The sequence below is a fragment of the Diabrotica virgifera genome, chromosome 2, assembly GCF_917563875.1.
Source record: "Diabrotica virgifera virgifera chromosome 2, PGI_DIABVI_V3a".
In the NCBI taxonomy this organism is placed as follows: Eukaryota; Metazoa; Arthropoda; class Insecta; order Coleoptera; family Chrysomelidae; genus Diabrotica; species Diabrotica virgifera.
The window spans coordinates 10,504,131-10,531,154 of record NC_065444.1 but is presented as its reverse complement, the minus strand read 5'-3'; the positions used below and the strand labels follow the sequence as shown (position 1 = coordinate 10,531,154).

General features: G+C 31.4%; 1 protein-coding gene across 1 annotated transcript in view; it reads right to left on the bottom strand.

Annotated features, from left to right (window-relative positions):
* Nucleotides 1-14,583: 14,583 nt before the first annotated feature.
* The window catches only part of LOC126879958 (uncharacterized), a 54,613-nt gene continuing 42,172 nt past the window's right edge, over nt 14,584-27,024 (bottom strand). The window contains exon 4 of the mRNA XM_050643357.1: nt 14,584-17,787. Within this exon, the coding sequence (XP_050499314.1) occupies nt 17,422-17,787 (366 nt within the window). The 3' untranslated portion in view covers nt 14,584-17,421. The remainder of the gene's footprint in view (nt 17,788-27,024) is intronic.

The following is a 27,024-nucleotide window of genomic DNA, read 5'->3' as shown; positions in this document are numbered from 1 at the left end:
TATTTGTTATATATTTTTTTTCAGAAAATGCGTATTTAAAATTTTTGCCAACAATTATTATCGTTCAGAAATCATTTTTTCTTTGTGGCATTTTTCAATATGTTTGTGTGCGTTTTATTCTTTTATTTTTTTAAAATTTTTGCTACATCCCACATAACAATTTCATGTTCTTAGTAGATTCATAGAACATACTTTTCAGAAAAAGTATATACTGAGAATGTGCGTAATTACCATTGCGAATGTGCAGAGCAGATACTGAGTATATACTACATTACAGTACTTAAACGTTCTATGTATATACTTAGAATGTACTACCGCACTTCTTTTCAGTATATACCAAGAATGTTCTTTTTAGAACATTCCAAGGACGTGCTATAAACCTTCTATGTGTATACTTAGAACATAATACCGCACATCTTTTTAGTTTATACCAAGAAGGTACTTTTTAGAATATTCCAAGGAAGTGCTATAAACCTTCTATTTATATACTTAGAACGTACTACCTCACATCTTTGTATGAGAAGAATATATATTTTTAAGAATATTCTAAGAAAGTGCTATCAAGTGCTATATTGCTTAGAAGTATGTTTTCAGCATCACCTATAATCTCATCTTAGGTTCTACTGGTTCTACCAAATACCTATTATATTTTACATATTTTAATTGTAAATGAGAATGTAGTTAGTACCTACATTCTACAATATTACTTAAAAAGTAAGTACATATTTATAGATTTTAGTTATTTATATAAATCATTATATAATATTTAGCTAAACTAAACTATGCATAAGTAACTAAAATTTATATAATACTTATATGTACTTACCTCTTTAAGTAATATTGAGTTACCAAAATAGATTACAAATATGTATTTTGAAGCACCGCAAACAAAAAGAGATGTATGTTCTTTACTCCTAGTACTACATCATTCGTCTTCATCCTTAACACTGCATAGATCCATAGATGATACAAATAATGAAATAATGCCTGTTTCCTTTTTCATATTTTACGGTTTTTTCCTATCCCTGATCCATTCAGGTAAGAAATGGTCAGATGGGGGATATGATGAATGTATTGTGGAATAACAACATCGGTGGTCAGTGTTGCCAAACGGAGAGAAATTTCCCTTTTTGCGGGAATTTTCAACATAAAAGGTGATAAAGGGAAAAAGTTAACTCAAAAGGTAACTTATCCATTCCAAATTGTAAAATATTAAGAAAAACTCAAAATATTTGAAAATAATTAAACATATCTTCTCAGATTTTGTAAACAGGAGTTTTTTTTATAAAAGTGGGAATTTTTATGGTAAGTTGACGGAAAAAGCTTACTCGACGGTTGGCAACGCCAAAGCCTTTGGTCGCTTTGGATGTGCAGTTGGGCACGTTTTGGTTCAGCGAAATGACCCGTATTGTACCTAAATTCAAATTCCAAGGATGTAAAAATACTCATGATTCATGATAAACTCGAAATGGTAAAGTCATTTCAATTATGAAAACGAATTTTTAATAGTATCTATGTAAACGTTAATACAATTAATGTTTAAACTTTTTTACCATACAACAATTTTGAAATGAAATTCGTCCAATACTACCTACATCCATAAATTTTATTAATTATGTATTCTAAAAAATAACAAAGTTGATAATCTATAAGGCTAATATTATACTTCCTATACATACAAATTATTTTTAAGATATTTTAAAAGTATCTACTTATAAGTATGTGTTAAGAATGTACTTATAAGTATGTGTTAAGAATATTCGATAAAGGTATATTCTAAGAATAAACTTTTACGAATATTCCGAGATCCTACGTACACGAATATACTCAGTATATTCGGTGCGAGAATATACTTTGAAGTATATGCAAAGAACATGAAATTTATAATGTTTTTTAAGGTACATGCTATGCTTGTACTACACATATACTAAAAAGAATATACTCCGACGAATGTTGGTAGTATATGCTTAGAACATGATGCGAACATCATTGTTATGTGGGATATTGTCTTAATAAAAATTTTTGGAAAGTAGTAAGTATTAAAATTCGTTTAATATTTAAATGAAATATAAATGAACTGTTTAAAGTACATTATATCAATTTCGTTAAAATCACATAATATGTAATAGAAGTATAACTTCTTACGTGCGTACAAAGTACACACACATTCTTTTTTTTTTTTCGTTTGAACACAAAAATTTGTTGGAAGGTGAACACACACCAAATATATTAAAATCATGTAGGTACCCATGTAGTGAGGCAAGGCTGTATTTTGTCTCCTCTAATATTCAACCACTACTCTGTGTGTGTTTTGTGTTTTATTGGCACTGGTTTTCACAACCAACTGGCCAGTCAATTTCATAATGATTTTTTTAGACTATAACTTATTTTAGACAGACGGATATTTAAGGAGGCCACAAGCAGAGATTCTCCAGTCTTGAAGCGACAGCTCTGGATTCCACTACCAGCCAAGCGAGATGAGCTAGGCAGACCGACCTGAGTACCGAGGCACCGTGGTGACGTGATCTCGTCAACCAAGCTAAGGCAGGCCAACTTGAGCAGCAAGGTGTACCGTGGTGAGGTAATTTGCGGCTCATAATAATTAAACGGCGGCAAGCTAAGTGAGCGAGCTCCCGATAAATTCATATATTTTAATCGCGTGACCGCTTTGCAAACTTACACTGCACTGAGGTGTAAGAATATTTCATATTATTGTTAATTTTGTTCTTCTTTTACAGACGTCTATCCGGGAGAGGACTTCGCGGCTACTCGGCGGCAAATTGAATTATATTTTATTTTTATTTCCTTTTGATCTGTAAATAATCACATCGAATATATTTTGTTTTAACCTCTGTTTTACTGCGTCTGTCGTCTTAGAAGAACTACCCATCACAACTACTCTGAAAGAAGATTTATCGAAGTTTTGCACGAAACAAAAAAAGAATGTGTGTGTACTTTGTACGCACGTAAGAAGTTATACTTCTATTATATGATTTCAACGAAATCAATATACTTTAAACAGTTTCTCTACTACTTTCCAAAAATTTTTATTAAAACAATACCAAAAATTAAAAAAATAAAAGAATAAAACACACACAAACACATTGAAAAATGCCACAAATGATTTCTGAACAATAATTGTTGCCAAAAATTTTAATTAAATACGAATTTTCTGAAAAAAAATATATAATACTATACTTACAATCATAAAATCTATAAAAAAAAATGATATAACTTGCATTGGGCTTGAACCTACTTTCCGTGTATCCCGCCGTACGAGAGTCGAAGCGATTTCAAACTGCACCAACTTCGCGTATACGTCATGTGAGAATATACACAAACTGAAAAACTTTTTGACATTTTGTTTATATGAATTTTTATTAGTTTGATTTTTTTCGAATTTAAATACAACAATATATAGAGTAAGAAAACGATACATTAGATGAAAATTTGTAGAAAGTTTGTTCATAATCAGATTATGTAAATTAAAGCATTGCCTACTAGAGTTATAACATAGCAAGTACTAGGTAAGTACATTATTTTTTTACATTTTCCAAACAGGTATGAAGATAATTTTTTATTGGAATACCAAATGGGTAGATACCAGTTAAACAAAATCAGGTATGCAGATGACACTATAGTATTTGCGGCCAACCTAGAAGACCTATAAGTCCTTATGAACAAAATTTTGTATTTTAGTCAACAATATTGACTCAATAAAAACGTAGAGAAGACAAAGCTTATGATCATTAGCAAGAAAAAGATAACAGAAAGTCAACTCTACATCAACCAAACCCCTGTAGAAAGAGTGACACACTACAACTACCTCAACTGCTACATAATAAATGAAGCAAATGAAATGAAATGAATGAACCAACAAAGAAGAGATAAGAGCCCGCATCGGAAAGACCAGATCCATCTAAACTGGATGGGGGTCTTCTTCAAGACTCACAACCTCTCTCTTGGCATGAAAGTAAGAATGCTGTGATGATATGTCTTCTCTGCATAGATATAATAACTAGTAGATTAGACAAAGTATGGGCAGCTCTATCACTGGCGAAGCGTCCATGTAACCAACCACTGTTACCATTGGTAACAGTTAAAAATCTTGCAAATAAATATTTTATGACGATGAATAATTCTATTTACCAATATTTTTACCAATAGAAATATATTATTATATTATGTGGTAATAGTACCTAACTCAGTAAATATTTCACTAAATAGCCAACTACTCGTAGACACGAAAATATTGGCGAGTTTATGTGACTCCGTTGCACTTTATTATACTCTGTTACCAGACTCATTTCTGGTGACAATGGTTATATACGTACGCTGGCGCTCGGGACCGGGTAGTGACTGAAAATTTTGAAGAAGCGACGGCATAAGCGCGCTGTGTATCAGTAGGGCTGTTACCAAATTTAAAATTGGTGACAGTACCTATAAAAAATATGCGTGCAGTTAACCATATATGAGTGTCGCTTCTCAATCGATCAACTACTTGAAAAGTAATTCTCCTTGTATAATTTTGAAGAAAAAAATGAGATTATTAAAAATGAAAGACCTATTTTAAACAATTTAAAAAAGGAATCAACAAAAGTAGTTCGATATTTTAAATTTAGTTGGTACAGTGAAAATCCTTGGTTATATTATCGTTGCAAGAAAAATATACTGTATTATTGGGCATGTCTTCTGGTTTCTACAGAAAAATGGGTGGACCAGGTTCACGATTTAAATGGTGTTAGATTTTTAAAAAGGAGACATGAAATTTCTCCGTTACCTACATGTAAGATGTATACCCAATTTGATTCAGTTTGGCAAAACAAAAATCAAAAGTTCTCTTAACCAAGCTTATAAAGCAAATATTGCTAAACATAATGAGTTTGTTCAAAAATAGATAGGTATATGGTATATCCTTAGCACACTTATAAGAGATACTGTATGTTTTTGGGCCAAACAAGAACTAGCGTTTCGTGATCATTTTGAGTGCGACGACTCTGACAATCGAGGCAATTACGGGGAATTGTTAACATTAATTGCCAAAAAAGATCAAAAAGTTTGTCAAAATCTAGAAACATCTGTTTTTTCGAGAGTTTCAAGTCATATACAAAATGATATTATTGAAGCTACACTCACCGGCACAAAATTCCGCCACCCAAAATTTTTGATTAAGTTTGACAATTTATAACTTTATTATTTGTGCTCCGATTTTCAAGATTCTTGCACCAGTTTATAGGTACATGTATTCATATTGTTTGGTATTATTCCGGTAACAAAAATTTTTGCTTGCATGTCATTGTACAGGGGTGAAAGGAAGCGTTGTATTTTCTCCTAATTTTAAAAATTCTGTGGAAAAATGGAATAGCTTATTTTGTTTCATAGTCCTGTCATATTTTCCCGGAGGCATCACCAACATTTTGTTTTTTGAATTATCCGAATATCTTTTTTCTTGTAAGAGCTGTACCATTTTTTGTAAATAAAAACACTGATTGACTCATACAATTGAGGTCCGCATGCAGCCCAGATCTCAATCATCAATAATAAAAAAAGTTGGCCTCCAGAAAAGTTGGTACATTTATGGCCCTTGTAGAGGAATATCGGGCTATTCCCCAAGCAAGGAAAACACATCTTTATTAGATGCTAAACAGATTGCGAGCAGTCGTTGCTGCAAGAGGTGGATAACCGCTATTGAATTGTTTTGTTTTCTTGTTAAATTTGTTTTGTTTTGTTAATTTTAGTGCGTTTGATATTTTTAATTAAATAAACCTTAAAAGCAGTGTTTTTAATTACAGCTCTTACAAGAAAAGAGATATTCAGATAATTCAAAAAACAAGGCCTTAGTGATACCTCTAGGATAATACAAAAAGGGTATGAAACAAAATCAGCCCTCCAATTTTTCCACAGAATTTTTTAAAGTTAGGAGAAAAAACAACGCTTACATTCACTCCCGTATAATGCCATCTAAGCAAAAAATTTTTGTTACCGGAATAATAGCAATTGACATCAATACATGTACCTACAAACTCGTGCAAGAATCTTGAAAATCGAAGTACAAATAATAAAGTTATAGATTGTCAAACTTAATCAAAAATTTTGGGTGGCGGAATTTTGTGCCGGTGAGTGTATATATACATTTAGCCATATCTTAATTTTTTTAAATAAGATTTTTTGCATCTGGTTTTGGTAACACTTTACGCGTCGTTCACAAAAGTCACGCGTCGCCACTGCGCTCTATGCATCGAGGTGTAACGCCAATATTAAGGATTGAATGGTCTAGCCATCTTTTTCTGTCACATACGCGGGATCGCTTGATTAAAAGAGATATATAGACCACCGATCGACTGATTCCGCGTTACGCTTTTTTGCTCAGTATGCCTTGTCTACCCTTAATATGTCTATGCTTCTCTGTCCTTTTTATGGTATTGAAGTGGATTAGAACGGTTGCAGACACACCCCAGTGGCTAATATTTAATGAAAGAATATGTCCAGCAGTATACTCAACATCATTGGTAGGTGAGATGATGACAGACCTTATGGAGACATACTTCTTTTGTTTCATTTCTATATATATTGCCAATTATGATCTTCTTCTTCTGGCAGTACTGTCCCCTATTGGAGGTTGGCTACCATCGCAGCAATCTTAACTTTGTTGGCAATAGCTCTGAACAATTGTATTGAACTGCACCCGTACCACTCCCTTAAATTAAAATTATGTTCTTGAATAGAATTAAACTTACTGTACAGTAATTATTATACAGGGTGCGCCAAACCTCTGGTTTTCTTTGATTACGGCTAAATTATGGGATATACAATAAAATGTTTTTAACAAAATTAATGTATATCGAAACCGTCTATAATTTAAAATTATTTTTGATTATACAGGGTGAGTCAGAACGACGGTACGAACCAAAGTTGTGTTTTTTTAAATAGAGCACCCTATATATTAAATCATTTTTGAATATTTTCTTTAAAAATATTAAGAATTTGTATAAAGTATTATAGGCCTAAAGTTAACAATTTTCGAAATATTTACGCTTTTATTGAGAAAAATGGTAATATTCAAAGGGCTGTGAATTAGGATTTCAAGGTAATAAAAATTTAAATGATATGCCAAAGTTTTTTCGGTATAATGTTATTTTAAAATAAATGAATATATTTGACATATAGCCATAGAGTATACAGTGTGATCACTATTTGCAAATACAAAATTTTCTCATTTTTTTAATGGGACACCCTGTATATGAGTATTGCCTTTTGTAGTAAATATTACAGCCTTTCTTTTGGTATGAGGTTGTATGTACCTAGCATGTTTCGTTTTGTAGATATTTAGAAATACTATAAATTTCACGTTTTTGCGGATTTTTTATTAAAAAATTTTTTTGCAAAAAAAATTATAATCTGGTTTTAGAAACATACATTAAAATATCAAATATGAAATTAAAAACGTAATTAAAGATTAAAATAAATCGTATACTAGTACAATTCAATTAAATTTAATAACTTAAAATTATTTTACAAAAAATATTTTACCATACTAACGAATGCATAAATTAGTTACTAAATTAAATAAAATTGAAATTTTTGTAACAATTTTTTATATTTTAAATTTCAATTTTTCAAAAGAACAATTGGTGGATATGACATTTGTTTTGGGCGAAACCATTAGAAATTATTACCAGCTTTTGTGACACAACTACATAGTATGTAGATACTATTTACTTCATAATATACTTCTATAACGTACATTTGTTTCAAAGCATACTTTATACGTTCTCAAGATGTAGGTAAATTAAAAAGTTAAAAACTGATATACATTTTAACTAACAAAATTGGGTACAATAAAGTTAGTAGGGTAGAAAAATTTCTAGGGTAGATATCAAATTTGGTAGTTTATCTAATTTAGTAACTAATTTATGCATTCATTAGTATGGTAAAATATTTTTTGTAAAATAATTTTAAGTTATTAAATTCAATTGAATTGTACTAGTATACGATTTATTTTAATCTTTAATTTTTATTACCTTAAAAGCCTAATTCACAGCCCTTTGAATATTACCATTTTTCTCAATAAAAGTGTACATATTTCGAAAATTGTTAACTTTAGGCCTATAATACCTTATATAAATTCTTAATATTTTTAAAAAATATATTTGAAAATGATTTAATATATAGGGTGTTCCATTTAAAAAAACAAAACTTTGGTTCATACCGTCGTTCTGACTCACCCTGTATGATCAAAAATAATTTTAAATTATAGACGGCTTCGATATACATTAATTTTGTAAAAAACATTTTTTTGTATATGCCATAATTTAGCCGTAATCAAAGAAAACCAGAGGTTTGGCGCACCGTGTATGATCGAACTAAAGATCATATTTTCTAATAGTTTCTTCTTATGTAAAGTACTCACGGTCGTAGCCTGAGATAATAACATCCTAAGAATAGTTCCCTTTTTGTTATCTGATCGTGTTTTTCTTGATAATATTAATTTTTACCATTGCGTGTACCTGTAGTAACCAGCAAAAGTGAGATATCTTAATTACCATTTACGTGTTCACTGAACAGAATCTAGATTTCTGTGATATAAATTGTAAATTGATCGTACTGATAATTTCTTAAGCGACAGAGTGATGGTCCTTGGTTACATTATCGTAAAAAAATAATGAAATGTAGTCGGTAAGTATGTAGATTTGTTTGATTAGGAATTGACACCCAGTCTTTAAATTACATCTCTAAACTAGATTTTGGTTGTCTATTTACTTTTTCACTTTTATTCTTCTTCTTCCTAGAAGATGTTTTTTTATTTATAGAATCCCCTCATCAACCACTAAAGTTTGAGGGCTGGAGGGGGGCATACATACAAGCAGTAAGTTAAAGGTACATATATTGTTACATAATAATACTTTAAAATTTGATATTTAAAATTTGTTTGGTTATAATCCTCCTTCATAAAAAATCAGATAAATTAGATCTTGAAGACTATTAACCCATTAGGTTAAGCTAAACTACTTACATAAGGTCATTACTTGAATACTGGCAAACATATTGGAAGTAAAACTCGACTTCTATCAGTCAGAAGAACAAGCAGGATTTCGATCAGGCCTCGGAATAAACGACCATCTGCAATGCCTTAAAACTCTAGTCAAAAAGTCTATCAAATACAACAGACCACTTGTTCTTATTTTGTCGACTTCCACAAAGAATTTGACACAGTGGAGACAGTCGTTATCTTAAAAGCACTACCACAATGCAGAATAGACCAAGGTATGCGAATATTCGAAATATATACGAAAATACAACAACTGTTAACACATTGTATGACTGAGAAGATAAAAATTGGCAGAGAGGTGCGGAAATATCTGTAGGAAGCTTATGTTCAACAATAGACAAATCGGGGCTGATTGATGATAATATTTTTGTTATTTTGAGAGAATTTAATATTTAATCTTATCTCTATTCCTAAAGTGGCATTTAGACGTCGCGATAAATCGCAGCAATTTATTGTGACGATATATTGCAACGATTTATTGATTCTTTTAAAGCTGTTTAGACGTTGCGATAAATTGTTGCGATTGATTATAAACTGAAACAACTCGATAATTACAATAAATTGATGCAATCCGATACCAACTCCAATTCTAATTCCGATAAATCGCTGCGATGTACAGTTTAGTACAAACAACGATAAATTGAAGCAACTCGATTGATATAGATAAATTGCTGCGATTTATCGCTGTGTCTAAACGCTGCTTAATATTCGTTCCTATTGGACGTCAAAACGTCGAAAACAAAAAAATGATTTTTAGTCCAGAGGAATAAGATTTTTCTCGTGACACATCCCCTCCAGACCGAAACCAAATTTTTTGAGTAGTATGGACATCTAAATAATAACCTATATGTTTCCTGCAGCCGATTTTGATGATATACATAGTTATAAACAAATAAAGATCAAAAAACGGTAAATTTTCGCTTTTTTCGTCTATTTGTAAAAAGTAAAGCATTCTAAACAAATTTAACAATAAGAAACTCATAAATCATATAAAAAGCTTCAATATGGCGTTCGCTGAATATGTCTATCCATATTTGTTGCTTAGAAAATTGTAAAATAAGTCATAAATTTTGGGATTTTATAAATGTTTATAACTTATGTAAAAATTAAGTTAGAACCTTCTTATTACACGAAATGCTGAGACTTCTGGTGCTTAAATCATACCCTAAATTTTAAAGCAATGGGTCAAATAGTTTAAAAGTTATTTAATTTGTTTATCTCTAATTCATTTCTTTTGCAACACTATATGTCAGAAAATTATGAGGTTACAGTAACACTTCGGACAGTTTATGAAAGAAGAAAAGTTATACTATTAACTTAATTTAAAAAAATGACAAAAATTATAATTTTAAACAGTGTAAAATTATTTTGCAAAAACATGTCGACTTTTTAACTGTTACCCGTAGAAAAATTATTTTTTCATACTTAGAAAAACTGAATTTTTATACATACTTAGAAAGAAATACAATTGTCCTAGGACAATTATGGACGAAGTTAGCCCCACCCCTTTTAATTTACGTGTTCTTGCAAAATAATTTTGCAATATTTAGATTTATTTTTTTGTCATTTTTTTTTAATTAAAATAATAGTGTAAGTCTTCTTCTTTCATAAACTATCCAAAGTATTACTATAACTTCATCATTTTCTGACTTAGAATGTTGCAAAAAGAATAATTTGGGAAAAACAAATTAAATAACTTTTAAACTATTTGACCAATTGCTTTAAAATTTAGGATATGGTTTAAGCACCAGAGGTCTCAGCATTCCGTGTAATAAGAAGGTTCTAACTTAATTTTTACATAAGTTATGAACATTTATAAAATCTCAAAATATATGAATTATTTTGTAATTTTCTAAGCAACAAATATGGATAGACATAGTCAGCAAACGCCATATCCCACATAACAATTTCATGTTCTTAGTAGATTCATAGAACATACTTTTCAGAAAAAGTATATACTGAGAATGTGCGTAATTACCATTGCGAATGTGCAGAGCAGATACTGAGTATATACTACATTACAGTACTTAAACGTTCTATGTATATACTTAGAATGTACTACCGCACTTCTTTTCAGTATATACCAAGAATGTTCTTTTTAGAACATTCCAAGGACGTGATATAAACCTTCTATGTGTATACTTAGAACATACTACCGCACATCTTTTTAGTTTATACCAAGAAGGTACTTTTTAGAATATTCCAAGGAAGTGCTATAAACCTTCTATTTATATACTAAGAACGTACTACCGCACATCTTTGTATGGGAAGAATATTATATTTTTAAGAATATTCTAAGAAAGTGCTATCAAGTGCTATATTGCTTAGAAGTATGTTTTCAGCATCACCTAATCTCATCTTAGGTTCTACTGGTTCTACCAAATATCTATTTACATATTTTAATTGCAAATGAGAATGTAGTTAGTACCTACATTCTACAATATTACTTAAAAAGTAAGTACATATTTATAAATTTTAGTTATTTATATAAATCATTATATAATATTTAGCTAAACTAAACTATGCATAATAAATAACTAAAATTTATATAATACTTATATGTACTTACCTATTTAAGTAATATTGAGTTATCAAAATAGATTATATGTACTTTGAAGCACCGCAAACAAAATAAACAGATTATGTATGTTCTTTAGTCCTAGTACTACATCATTCGCCTTCATCCTTAACACTGCATAGATCCATAGATGATACAAATAATGAAATAGTGCCTGTTTTCTTTTTCATATTTTACGGTTTTTTCCTATCCCTGATACATTCAGGTAAGAATAGAAATGGTCAGAATATGATGGGGAGAGGGGGGTTATGAATGTATTGTGGAATAACAAAATCGGTGGTCAGTGTTGCCAAACGGAGAGAAATTTCCCTTTTTGAGGGAATTTTCAACATAAAAGGTGATAAAGGGAAAAAGTTAACTCAAAAGGGAATTATTGTTCCAGTCCAAATTGTAAAATATTAAGAAAAAATCAAAATATTTGAAAATAATTCTACATATCTTCTCAGATTTTGTAAACAGGAGGAAAGTTTTTTTATAAAAGTGGGAATTTTTAAGGTAAGTTGACGGAAAAAGCTTACTCGACGGTTGGCAACGCCAAAGCCTTTGGTTGCTTTGGTTGTGCATTTTGGCACGTTTTGGTTCTGCGAAATGGCCTATTGAATTGAATGTACCTAAATTCAAATTCCAAGGATGTAAAAATACTAATGATTCATGATAAACTCGAAATGGTAAAGTCATTTCAATTATGAAAACGAATTTTTAATAGTATCTATGTAAACGTTAATACAATTAATGTTTAAACTTTTTTACCCTACAACAATTTTGAAATGAAATTCGTCCAATACTACCTACATACATAAATTTTATTAATTATGTATTCTAAAAAATAACGAAGTTGATAATCTATAAGGCTAATATTATACTTCCTATACATACAAATTATTTTTAAGATATTTTAAAAGTATCTACTTATAAGTATGTGTTAAGAATGTACTTATAAGTATGTGTTAAGAATATTCGATAAAGGTATATTCTAAGAATAAACTTTTACGAATATTCCGAGATCCTACGTACACGAATATACTTAGTATATTCGGAACGAGAATATACTTTGAAGTATATGCAAAGAACATGAAATTTAGAATGTTTTTTAAGGTAGATGCTATGCTTGTACTACACATATACTAAAAAGAATATACTCCGACGAATGTTGGTAGTATATGCTTAGAACATGATGCGAACATCATTGTTATGTGGGATTGAAGCTTTTTGTATGATTTATGAGTTTCTTATTCTCAAATTTGTTTAAAATGCTTAACTTTTTGGTAATAGACGAAAAAAGCGAAAATTTACCGTTTTTTGATCTTCATTTGTTTATAACTAGAGAGCGGAATATATGCAAAGTGCATATATATGCATATATTGCATATTTTCATACAACAAACACAACATTGCATATTTAAGCTAAACACGCTTTATTTTGCATATTTTAAAAATAAATTATATAAAAGTTTAAAATGTTCCTCTCAGTTGGAATTTTATAACTTCGATATGAACGAGCTCGTTATTTATCTATCTATCGCTCATCTGGACTTTCCCATTACTACCTGCGAATTTAACAATTATGGGTGTTCCCTGAAAAATATTATTTTATTAGCGTAGCAAGTCGTAGGTATCTACCTGCTTTTAAGGGTCTAATAATTATTTTTTCAATTTCCGGCCAACATTTGTTTAAAGTAAACGTTGTATCGTATTTAGTGTTTTTGAAGTGATTGGTATATATTAAATTTAAATATGTCTACCATTCAAAAAAGTGCTTGGATAAAGTGTTTTCCCGAGTTAAAGCTAAGTGGAGACAAAGTATTTTGCAAGGCCTGTTCCAAAATCGTAAGTTACATTCATTTTCACATTTCATTTTTTAAATGAGGAACTGACAAGCAAAAGCATCATGTCCCACAAAAGAAATTTTTCTGGAAAGAGTGTTTTTATTCGACAAATTCGCTTTTACTTCTATAAAGACGGACATAGAGAGAAGCATCAAAATACAAAAATCCATCAAATTGTAGACAATTCCACTTTTGTTCTTCAGCTTAAGTAACGTACTTTGTTCTTTAAGTAACGTACAAATTGCTAAAGAACTTATGTTCATAAAAGTTAATTTTAGTTTTTTACCAGATCTAATAAAGTCATTAGAACAAAGGAATTTACAATTAAGTGATTCGGTTAATGTTGTTAACACTTTTTCTGCTCATTGTCAAAAAATTCCCGGAAATACAGGGATTACAATTAGAAATAAATTAAAAAATGTTTTAGAAAAAAATGAGGGCTTCGATTGTTTGAGGAAGTTGTACGTATTTTTGAAGGCAACTTTTCTGAAGATCTTACGACTTAATATATTGTTTTATTTTTGAGTATTTTTAATATGCATTTGCATATTTAGACAAATTTAGAAAAAATACCTGCATATTTGTAGTAAAAGTAATGCATATATATGCGTATATTTTGGTAATGTTGTGTTGCATATATTCCGCTCTCACTATGTATATCATCAAAATCGGCTGCAGGAAACATATATAGGTTATTATTATAGATGTCCATACTACTCAAAAATTTGGTTTCGGTCTGGAGAGGGTTGTGTCACCAACAGGATATTTTTTTCCTTATTGCTCTGAACTATTTAATTACAATCGATGTTTTTTCGCCAAATAATAATATAATAGGTATACTCATTGTTAAGCATACCACCAGAAAACAGTTTCAGAACCACATCATAATAATAATTATACTTACCTACATACTTGTTTTTATGAGTGCATACAAGATGCGAGGCCATATTTATAAAATTGTCATGTATCTGATGTTAAATATTTATGAACAAGTTATAATTTCGAGACTCTTCCTGTTCAGTAACTGTTTGTTCCTGAAAGAGAAAAACCAGTTTGTTTGATGTTTGAGGTCTTGGATGTCCTGTTGACCTTTGATTTGAAAATGATGGTATTAATTTAAACAAAGCATGGATTTATAAATAATTTAATAGCGTAAATTTAATAATAAATACTTAATCCTACAACGTAAATTTAATATTATTAATAATTATGTATATTATTGTTGCACAAAATATTTTGAACTTTCTTTTACATTGTACCAGCTTTATTTTACATTCCCAGTGAAAGCTTAAACAATTTTTTATATTTTGTACTTTTTAGCTATTTTTTGTTTGAATTTTTTTTCTTTGGCAATTTTTTTCTTTTGTGTGAGGACATGCTGTGAATTCATTCTTACAAGAGGAGTTAAATGACCAAAAAGAATGTATTACAATCAATGATTATAGATCTGCTTAATAGCAGATGCATAAAGTGGTTATAGGAGTGAGACAAGGATGCATTCTGTCCCCGGTGGTATTTAATATGTACTGTGAACATATCTTCCAGCAAGCACTGGAAGAACTACAGGAAGGAGTAGTCAATCGAGTGCGTCTAAACAACATTATGTATGCCGACGACGCAGTTGGTTTTGCAGTTGGCTTAGATGATTTGCAAAGAATATCATCGCTCATATCATAAGTAGAGAACATGGACTTGATCTCAATCCGAAAAAATAAAGTAGATGATAATCAGTAAGCGCGAAATATTAAATACAGAGCTTTTGATTAACCAACAACCAATTGACAGGGTAAACAATTACATTTAATTACCTTTGTACCAGCCAATGGGACTACTCTACTGAAATAAAACAACGCATTGAAAAGGCTGGCGCTCAAGAGAAGACAAATGCAGCAGAGGACGACCACCAACACGCGGGATGGACGACATTAAACGGGTATCCAAGAAATGGCAACAATACGCACAGGACCGTGGAGAGGTGAAAAATGGGAGAGACCTATGTCCAGCAGTGGACAGAAGAGGTTGCATGATGATGATGATGATGATCGAAAAGGCAAGATCAGTGTTCATAAAGATGGAGTCTCTTTTCAGTAGTCACGATTTACCACTAGGTGCCAAAATGTCTATCATCAGATGCTATGTATTTTCTACGTTATTATACGGAATACAGGCCTGGACACTTTCTGAAGGTTATTTCAGAAAGCTCGATTCCTTCGAGATGTGATGTTGCAGATGCAGATGTATCTTGAGAATTTCATGGATGGATCGGAAGACTAATTTTGAGGTCTTACGTAGAATAGGCAAAGAAAGAGAGATTATTAACACAATCAAAGAGCTTAAACATATCTTGAAGGCATATGAATAGACATATGGCTTGTTGCAACTGATTCTTCAGGGCTAGGATAGGCACCGTATGACAAAGACCAGGCATAATAATAATAAAAATGCTTGGTGTGTTTTGGAATGGTCGTAGAAGTAAATATCATATCTCCACCAGATACAGGTAGATTTACAGTTTATGTGTATAGTGTATAATGACATTTATACCTACACGAAAGAAAAAATTTTAACCTATCTGCCGATTTTTAATAATTTTTAAGATTTTTTCGATATGCGTACAAATTTTATAATTTTTTCGCTTTATACAGAACTATACTCTAATATCGAATAAATAAAATGTTAAAATCATATTTCTAAATAATACGAAGATAAAACTCCGACTGTGTTTCTTATAATAACTATCTGTACATATTTTTTTAAAATTAAGTCTGTTTTCTGACATAAAAATTTACAAAACAGACTGCATACTTCGATGACAGTATAATGCTAACAAATCAATAGGGTCACTCCGCGAAAATCCTTTGTTTTCTATACATATTCCATTTTGGTGACGGCGAATCAGAAATTTTAGTCCTTCCGGGATTGGTTGTTATCGCCGCGCATTCAAAATTTTATCTCCAGGAGTGGATTGCAAAATTTGAACCGTCAAAATTTGAGAGTGAACTTACTAATTCTTTAGCACTAAACTGTGTCCTGGGTCTACACAGGGTGTTTCATTAATAATTGTCTATGTAGTAACTGGAGAAACCTTAGCCCAAAATACGAAGATTTAACCTAAAACACTTAAATAAAATGGGGTTCCTTACTGAGTTACAGGGTGTTTTTTCTAAAAATTTAAAAACTATTTTTGCTCAGCATTTTAAAACTATTCGACGTATCCTTTTCATACTAGGCAGAAAGTGCGACTACTAGACACCCTACTAAATTTTGATAAACAAACGTTTCTAGCTACTACCAGAGGCGTACGACAGGGGATGGTGATTGGTTGACTCTTCTCAAATTCTACGCCACTGGAGAAATTACTATTTTAGTGTCATTTTTAGATTCTCCAATACTTTCTACGTAAATAAAGTACTCTTCATTGATAACGGTAAAATCATTAGTTTTCGAGATATTTGAAATTAAACATGAAGTTACACAATACATTAAATCCCGTGTCGTTTCATTTTTAACTTCAAAGATCTCGAAAACTAGTAATGACTTTATCGTTACCAATGAAGAGTATATAATTTTCATAGAACGGATTGGAGAATCCAAAAATTGAACTAAAATAGCAATTTCGCCAGTGGCGTAGACTTTGGAAAGGGTCAACCATTCACTTTCCCCCGTCGTACGCCTCTGGTAATAGCCAGAAACGTTTGTTTAAAATAATTTGTTTTGTACATTACCTATACCGACTTCCTGCCAAGTATGAAAAGAATAAGTCGAATAGTTTTAAAATGCTGAGCAAAATAGTTTTTAAATCTTTAGTTAAAACAACCTGTAACCCAGTAAGGAACCACATTTTTTAAGTGTTTTAGGTTAAATCTTCGTATTTTGTGCTAAGGTTTCTCCAGTTACTATATGGACAATTATTAATGAAACACCCTGTATAGTATATGTCATTGTTCAGTCACGAGCTATCTACAATTTTAAATTAACAAATTTGGGTTGGTGTACCTAACGTATTTAAGAAGATCTTCATTTTCCTCGCACACCCAAGGCTTCACGTGGTGACAGGCAACGTCGTGCCAGTTGACTCCGTCATTGTAAAACTGATTCAAAATGGCAAGACAGTTTTCTTGTGCTCCTCCTTGCTGGATGACTTCTCTGTTGTCTGGTTGTGGCTTGCCGATGCCTCCGGTTTCGGACCAATCATTCTGGTCTCTTTGAGTTGTTGGTGCTAGTTTTTGCAGAACGGCTGTCCAGAACCAACCGTTCACGTTATTGGGAAGGAGGTCTGGACGGTCGCAGCCTTTGAAGTCACACAGACGACCGGAAGTCCATATGTATTTTATCTGTAACAATATTCAAATTTGAGATAACTGGCATGAAATCTAGAATGAAACGAGTTTATTCCGTTTTTCTGTGACTAAAAAGCATTTTGCTGTCAGTAAAATATTAGGTAATTTAGATCTGGATCATCATCATCATAATGGTTAAAATTCGTCTGATATGGGGGCTTCCACCCATTAATTAAATACTATAGACATCCCGCATTACCATTACCAGTAATATCACAATAGGATTTACAGTAGATATACAGAACAACACAATGAAAGTAAAAGAAGAAGATGAACTATGTAATTGATCCAATCGAAGCCAGCAATAGGAGAAGACAGGAGATTCCCTGAGTAATTCGTCGGCTTAGGGACACAAAAATACAAAAATGTAGTAACTACATTTTTTTCCATTTTGAGATATCTACACCATTGAACTTAACTTATTGAGTTCTTTTGAGTGACACAAAATTGTATTTCTCCGAACACCTTAAACCCCACTAAGGAGTTTTCGTAACTACATTTCTTAGCAATCTTTGAGTGTCACAGAAATGTAAGTGGTCTTACATTTCTGTGATACTATGTTTTGACTGATGATATTGAGTTACATTTTTGTGGCATAAATTTTATTGCACTGAATGGTGGTTGCAGGTAGCAACAATGGATTTAATAATTTGTTTCGTATATTTGTCAACGTCTGTTGCATTTCCAGCTCTGTTACAACTGTGAAGGCGTTAAAAAATGAATAAGTTGATAATTTCATCGGCTTAGGGACACAAAATTGTATCTCAGAAATAACTACTCTTCAGCAGAGCGTATCATAATCAAACAGGTGTGCAAAGTAATTGACACAATTAAAATTAATGTTTGAAAATGTTTTCAAAGTTGATAATTGATTTATTTAAAAAATAAAATCAAAATAAAAAACTGTTTATCGCTTCTATCAAGTCGATTACTTTTATTTTGTGATTTTAAATAAAGTTATAAAATGAATTATGATTATTACTTTTATTATTATTATTAGAAAATTGGGTAACCCTCAGTTGTAAAATTAGATTATAATACTATATAGCAACAAAGAATTACAAATAAATTACTGATCCCAACAGTAAGTCTTTATAATAATGTACGTTTCATTTAGGGACACAAAAATGTATCTCCACCACTTTTTATTCAATGTTGTTATTTTGAGAACACAATTTATCCATTGTTGGGTATGATTGTATTACCTTAAAGTAAACATTTCTAAGATTAATAATTCGGAACAAAAAATTTGAGAATAAACTACAGATCGTTAGAAAATGCAAATCAGTTTTTTAAAAACCTTAAATAAGCTCTGCCGAAAAGTAGTCATTTCTGAGATAAAATTTTGTGTCCCTAAGCCGACGAATTTATTGTTCAACCTGATAATGTATGAAATATTAAAAAAACTCAGATTTAAAAAGGATACCAAATGAAAGAAAAACAACTTAAAATAATCTACTATGCAATACTAATCTATCAAAGTGAAGCTGATTTACAGCGTATGATGCACCAATTAAATATAACCGTCATAAAATTTAACATGTTAATTTCCCAAAAAAAAACAAAATGCATGGTTATAACAGCAAATCCAATAAAAAGATCTAAATTAGAGCTGGAAGGTCAGATAATAGAACAAGTGATAGAGTTTAAATATCTAGGCATCGCATTATCTAGCTACGGAAAGCTCGAAACAGAAGTGGAAGAAGATCAAGTGAAAGGAGCAAACAGAGCCGCAGATTGCCTGAATGACACAATATGGAGAAATAAATATATCTGAAAAGAAATGAAAGGCAGAATTTAAGATGAAAGATGCTGAGATGAAAACCTTTCGAAAAATCGATAGTAAAACAGTATGGAACAGAGCTAGAAGTACAGATATACGACGGAGATGCAAGGTGGATAACATTAATAACTGGGTAAGAAGCAGAAGAGTAGAATGGAACGACCACATAAGCCGAATGACAACAAACAGAGTAGTAAGGACGGCGAGAGACGGTTCCCCAATAGGAAGACGATCAGTGGGAAGGCCACGAAAACGATGGAACGACAACTTACTGGAGGCATATTGAAAAAACAAACAAAGTCATCTCTGTACAAAAAGAAGAAGAAGAAATTATACAGAAAATTGGTAACGAAATTAACTCTGTGGTCGTTCGTTGTATACGTAATTGTTACTGAACTACTGAAAACAATACATGAATAAAGATTGCACTTTCTACAAAATATTATTCAAGATCATCATTTGCAGTCAATTACTTCAATGTTAATGATCCCGTCAGGTTGAAGTTTAAACAAAAAATATTACAATTACTTTTATAGCTACATAAACCTGTAATTTTATAAAGCAAGTCCATTAGTTACCAAGAAAGCTGTAAATTATCTTGTTTAAGATGAATAAACGATGATTACACCAAAATAATTGGACATGGGATCATCATGAAGATTTTTTAAGTTTACCGAAAGCAGTAGACAATTGAAAGAAAGTTAATTTTAGTTCTTATTAAAATTATCATCAAGAAGAAACGAGACAGTTAAATTTTATGAGAAATAATGACGAGTAACACCGGGAGCCTAATTTAGACTTGAATTATTTTACTTTTTTATGTACGAATAACATTATTTATCCATGTAGTTAATAAAAACTGATTTTATTTTTTAATTTATATATTAAATAAGAAAAGTAAGTAGAAACACCATAAAGATCGCATCTACGTAAATGATGATCTGACATCAAAAGAAAAGGAAATACAGAAAGAAATGGTTAAAATAGCAAAAAAAGAAAAAGTAAAGCAAACAGACAAAATAGGCTATAATAATAGAACTAGAGGTAAATGAGAAATGGAAAGGAGATTAAGAAGGGACGTGCAAGGCTATAACTTTGAATGAAGTCAAAGAAATATCAAAAAACTTAAAAAATAACAAAAGTGCAGGAGAAAGTAATATCCTAGATGAGATTTTTGAGGAAGATGGCAAAAGACTGAAAGAATGAATATTCTGCTTGACATGACCAGTTTGGCAAAAGGAAGAAATATCGAAACAATAGAATAGCGCTCTTATTGGTCCTATTCATAAAAAAGACAACAAAACGGTGTGCGAACATTATAGTACATTCTTTCACGGTTTTTGCTGTAAATTTTAAAAAACCGCTTGCATTGACATGAAATATGGCATAGGCATAGCTAACATGTCAAAGGAAAAAGTGATATGGTGCCGATGTGTGCTTTTGACCTGGGGGTAAGTTTCATCTCATCCCGGGGGTGAAAAAATATATGTCCAAGATAAGTCCCGAAATAGATAAACTGACTAATTTTAAGCAACTTTTGTTCCATAGAGTTTTTTCACCAAATCAATATTTTTCGAGTTATTTGCAAGTGAATATGTTCATTTTTCAACAAAATAACCACGTTTTTAGATGTCTTTTCGCAAATAACTCAAAACATAAGCATTTTGTCGAAAAAAAATATTCTTAGCAAAACTATATAGCCTATAAAAAAGTTTTAAAAAAATGGTGTATATATTAGGTCTCTATACCTAGCAAACGCAGAGTTTGAATGAAAAATAGGTTCATATTCGAAAAATTCCAAATAGATTAATTCAATGTGATATATCCAAATAATGAAGCATTCTTGGGGAAAACACATTACAACTTTCTTAAACTGTTTAAAAAGAGCTTTATTTCTGTTTTTATAAAAAAAATTCTAGCATCAAATGTAAGCAAGTTACGCTCAAAATAAAGTTGGTCCCTTTTGGTTTGGCAAAAAGAATCAGGAAGATCACCCCCCAATTAGCAATTTAAATGAAATTAATCGTAACCGCTTCACAAGTTACTTTACTTATGTTGTGTTTATATGATCTGTAAGTTTCATCGATACAAAGTGATTATTTTTGAAAAAATTTGGTTTTGAAGTAAAATTTTTAAAAATTTTAATTTTGAAAACAATGCTTTTTTTAAAAATAACTTAAAAATTGTTAGAGATGCTAAAAATCTTAAACAATAAAAAAGTCGGCTTTACTTTCCTGAATATTCTGTATTTTTTTGTTTTTCTGTAAGACAAAAATTGGTTAAGAAGAAAAAGTAGCGATCCACAGGTAGCGAAAACGCGTTCCAAGATTGCGGCTGTAATTTTGAATATTATTTCGAGATATTTGGCACACGTATTCGTAATATAATAAAGAATGGCGGTACAGAGCCCAATTTGAAAAATATATTAATATGTGGAAATTACTCTGTAATTAAATATCTACAATATTAAAAAAACGAGCCTGTACCGCCATTAAGAAGAACAAAAAATACACCTTCTTCAAATAAACTTTTTTATCCGATGCCTAGATTTTGTGTCATTTTGGAACTACTAATGAAATAAAAAATTTTAGTAGTTCCAAAATGACACAAAATCTAGGCATCCGATAAAAAAAGTTTATTTGAAGAAAGTATATTTTTTTGTTCTTCTTAATGGCGGTACATGCTCGTTTTTTTAATATTGTATTTAATTACAGAGTAATTGCCACATATTAATATATTTTTCAAATTGGGCTCTGTACCGCCATTCTTTATTATATTACGAATACGTGTGCCCAATATCTCGAAAAAATATTCAAAATTACAGCCGCAATCTTGAAACGCGTTTGTGCTACCTGTTGATCGCTACTGTTTCCTCTTAAGATTCGGTGTTTCTAAATTTGCATACACTTGTAATAAGTGACTCGTTCAAGCCCTTTTAACTACAGCTCTTTCAAAAGTAAGGACTTTGAACCGATGAAACTTACAGATCATATGATCAATACATATGCGAGTAAAAAACTTGTGAAGTGGTAACAATTAAGTTCATTTGAAATGCTAATTAGGGGGTGATTTTCCCGATTTCTTACCAAAAAAAGGGACCAACTTTATTTTGAGCGTAACTATTTACTTTGATTCTAAAAATTTTTTTAAAAACAAAAATTATCATTTTTAAACACTTTAAAAAAGTTAAAATGTTAAAAAAGTTATTCACTCGCAAATAACTCGAAAAGTATTAACTTGGTGAAAAAAAAGAATGTGTGTGTACTTTGTACGCACGTAAGAAGTTATACTTCTATTATATGATTTCAACGATATAAATATACCTTCAGCAGGTTATTTGTATTTAAAGATTAAACTAATTTTTACTGACTACTTTCCAAAAATTTTTAATAAAACAATATTAAAAATTAAAAAAAAAAGTTAGATAACACACGGAATTGAACCAGGGACCTCTCGATCTCCGGTCGAACGCGCTACCACCGAGCCAAACTCCCTTTGCTTTGACAGCTTACAAGATTTCTCATACATACTGACAAATTCAATAGACCAAATAGGTATAAAAATACTTTTTTGCACGATTGATCGTTTTTGACTGTTTACCGTGACAGATTTTACGTCAGTAGGTGACATTTACTAGCAACTCGACGGTAAGTAATCCAACTCGACGGTAAGTACTCCAACTCGACGGTAAGTAATTCACTTACCGTCGAGTTAAAAAATCTCTTAATTTTAATTTATTTTTTGAAAGAATAAAGAAAACTAACGAATTATTTATTAATATTGAAACTTATGGTACAATTTGTTAAATTATTTAATGAAATCTCACTTGTTTGGGCTGTGGTTTCACTTCTAACAGAAACTCCTGCAGAATCGCATACATTAGTAGTATTAGTAGTATTGCACAATATTTTTTTCAGCAAAATCTATTTTATTTTGAAGAGAATCTTCTACATAGCTTTCTGCCACTGTCGATGAACGCCAACCTCCATGACGCTTTAATCCGAGGACATCAACACCTTTATTAGCCAAAAGCGTCGCTGATGTCCTCCTGAACGAATGGCCAGTATAGTTCTCGGGATTAGGCAAATTTAAGAATTTGGCAATTTGAGATGGCCAGCCCCCGATTGTCCCTTTCCCTATTACTTGAGCACAACATTTTCCTTTGGCGTATCTTAAGAACAAATGATTTGATTTTACTTGTAATGGACGAAGTTTTATATACTTTTCCAGAATTTCTAAATATGGAATTTTATCGTCTGGTTTATTAACGACTGTAAAAGTACGCTGGATGTTCGTTTTTGTATTGGGTACTTTTACAATCATTAAACCATCGGTTTGTTGGATGTCATTCATAGTAATATTATATAATTCTTCTCTTCTACAGGCACCAGATATTCCCAATATCATTGCGACCTACAAATTATGAAAACATCTTCATTAGTGTATTTCTTTTACCTAAACTAGCTTATATTACCTTGTGAACTAGAAATTCTTCATCCGGTGCTTCCATCAGAAATTTTTCAAATTGCTCCCGTTTAAAAATGCTCGCTTTCTTAGGCCTATAGCCAACATTTTTTCTCTTCAAATACGCGATCAAAGTTGAAAACTTGGAAATATCAATGCCATCATAAAGAAAAACGGTGGATTTAATCATTGAATATTCTGCCCAGAGGCTTCCAGGAGCTTTCAACTGCATATGTCTTTGAACGAAATATGCCAATAGAGTCTTTTCTTCGATTCTTAAATTCTTGCCTTCGCACCATTTTTTAAAACTTTGGTAGGTATTTTGATAACGGATTTTGGATTTTTCGGGAATAATTGCGGAACACCCTTCTTCCCAAGCCCGTTCAATTTCTTCAAATTCACTTTCGCTCATATTTTAATTTATAATAATCAAAATTGTATTTAAAATTATTGACAACTAAATAAAACCTCAATTCTCGATTGTTGTTATGCACCCTAGTTACTACCTAACAACCAAAGTATCTATCTTGATAAAATGAATGAAACTAGTCAATATGACGAAAATGTTTAATTTTATAATTTATAATGGTATCAATCGTGCAAAAAACGTTATAAGCATGTCGAACGTTAAGGGTAACCGATCTCAGACAATAATTGGAGTCGTCGCTCCGCTCCTCCTCCAAACAATTGTCTTCGATCGGTATAAAACCCTTACCGTTCTCCATACTTAATATACTATAACATTTAAAGTAAATATACTTACTATTATTATAAAAATTTTTATTCCCGAGGAAGACAAATCCAAAGACACAAAAATTATAATAAATAATACATTTACTAAAAACACTAATATATTCTTTTAATGACTTATTCGCGCTGATACATACATAATTTGAAAGATTAGCGACGAACTACATACTGTCTGTCTGCGCATGCGCCAGGCAAGTATAAAATTTCACCCTCGATCGTAAAGAAGTATAACTTCAAAAACTTTATAGAACAAAAGTTGCTTAGAATTAATAATTTTATCCATTTCTGACTTATTTCGAACATCTATTTTTCACCCCCAAAAGGGGGTGAAACTCACCCCTAGTGCAAAAGCACACATCGGCACAATATCACTTTTTTTCTTTGACATGTAAGCTATGCGTGTGCCTAATTTCATGTCAATACAAGCGGTTCTTTAAAATTTAGAGGTTTTGCAATATTTTACCTTTAAAGAACGTATTATGATAGAGATATAGCAATCTTAGAAGTACATATTCTATAAAATAATTGCAAAAATTATTGCGAAAAGAATAATGAAATATTTTAATAAAGTGATCGGAGATGTAAACTTGATGGGAAGAGCTGCAAGATACGTCACAGAACTATATGTGGAGCTTATAAACTAAAGCCCTAATACAAGCAAGGAACCAACGAAACTTGCAGAATTTAACCATAGACGACGCTAATATAAAAGTAGTAGAACAGCTCACATACTTGGGTGTACAGGTAACTAAGAATGGCAGCGAGGAGGAAAAAATAAGGAAACGGATAATGCTTGCTAACAAAGCACACTTCTCTCTGTCGCAGGTGTTTGGATCCAAAGACGTCTATAGAGAAGTAAAGTTTAAAATATATAAAACCATTATACGGCCAATAGCAATACACCTTATTAAGGTGAATACTGGGACCCATTTGCGACAATGGTATATGGAGAATAAGGTTTATCAACCAGTTATACCAATATTACAGAGAACCATCTATAGCAAATTATGCAAAAATACAAAGATTGCTCTGCGCAGGTCACCTTATAAGAATGGACAACGAACGAACACCTAGTAGAACATTTAGCGGAACTATGGTGGGACGTCGGCCAGTAGGAAGACCAAGGAAGAGGTGGATAGACGAAGTGAATACATATGCTAAAGAGACATTGAGGGTGGACAACTCTAAGAGAGCAGCCAGAGACAGAGATACTTGGAGGCGGATGCTGGGGGAAGCCAGGTCCCGACTTGGGCTGTAGCCAGGGCTGCTTTATCCATTAGGCAATATAGGCAGTTGCCTAGGGCGGCAAATTATGAGAAGGCGGCAAAAATACTGACAAAAAATATTTGTAGATAAAAATTAAAACCGAATAGCATTTAAGTACATACATCGTACATCCATCATTCAAAAAGAACAGAAGTCGTAAATTTAGGGATTATTGGGCCGTCGGCACCACCGCACCGCAAAGGCGGCGGGTGCACTGTTCTATAATTTTTTTAAACTCGATCCTTTTGGGTTATTCGTGGTTGAAAATTTGCCATTTTCATTGAAAAATTTCGCCTTTTCGGACGGTTTTTTGCAAATACATAACATAAAAATAGATATAGTAGGTGAAAAACAATTTTTTTTTGTGCATGCTCAAATGGGTGTGTTCAACTTAATAACAGAGAAATTGTCGATTTTAAGGGTATAATGCTATCAATATCTTTTGTAAGTACTGCCTGAAAAGACCTTTAAAACGACCGCACTGTTAAATTTCGATTACATTCAAACTAAGCGAGATATGGTGCAACAAAAAAGGATGACTAATTTATTTTAAAATAAAATGCGAAGTATGTATATTTTAGCCCTTCATCCACCAGATTTAAATGCATCGTTTTGCTTATACAATACATTTTACGACAGTGTTATTAAATTTCTATGTTCAACAAGTTGGACGAGTTTAAAGAGAGCATTTTAATTTTTTTTAATCTTCCTTTTTCTCCATGTAACTCGAAAATGATAATATGATACAGTAATGAAAGAAAAATAAAGTTGTTATCTAAAAGAAAACCTAGATTTTTGTAAGGTATTTTTTTACGTATCTCTTATCACTTTCGAATTACATGGAGAAAAAGAAGATTTTCAAGAAAATTTAAAAATGCGCTCTATAATTTGATCTCATTATTTTCAAAAACCATTAATTTTAAACCCGACCAACTTTTTGAATAAAGAAATAACACTACAGTAGAAGG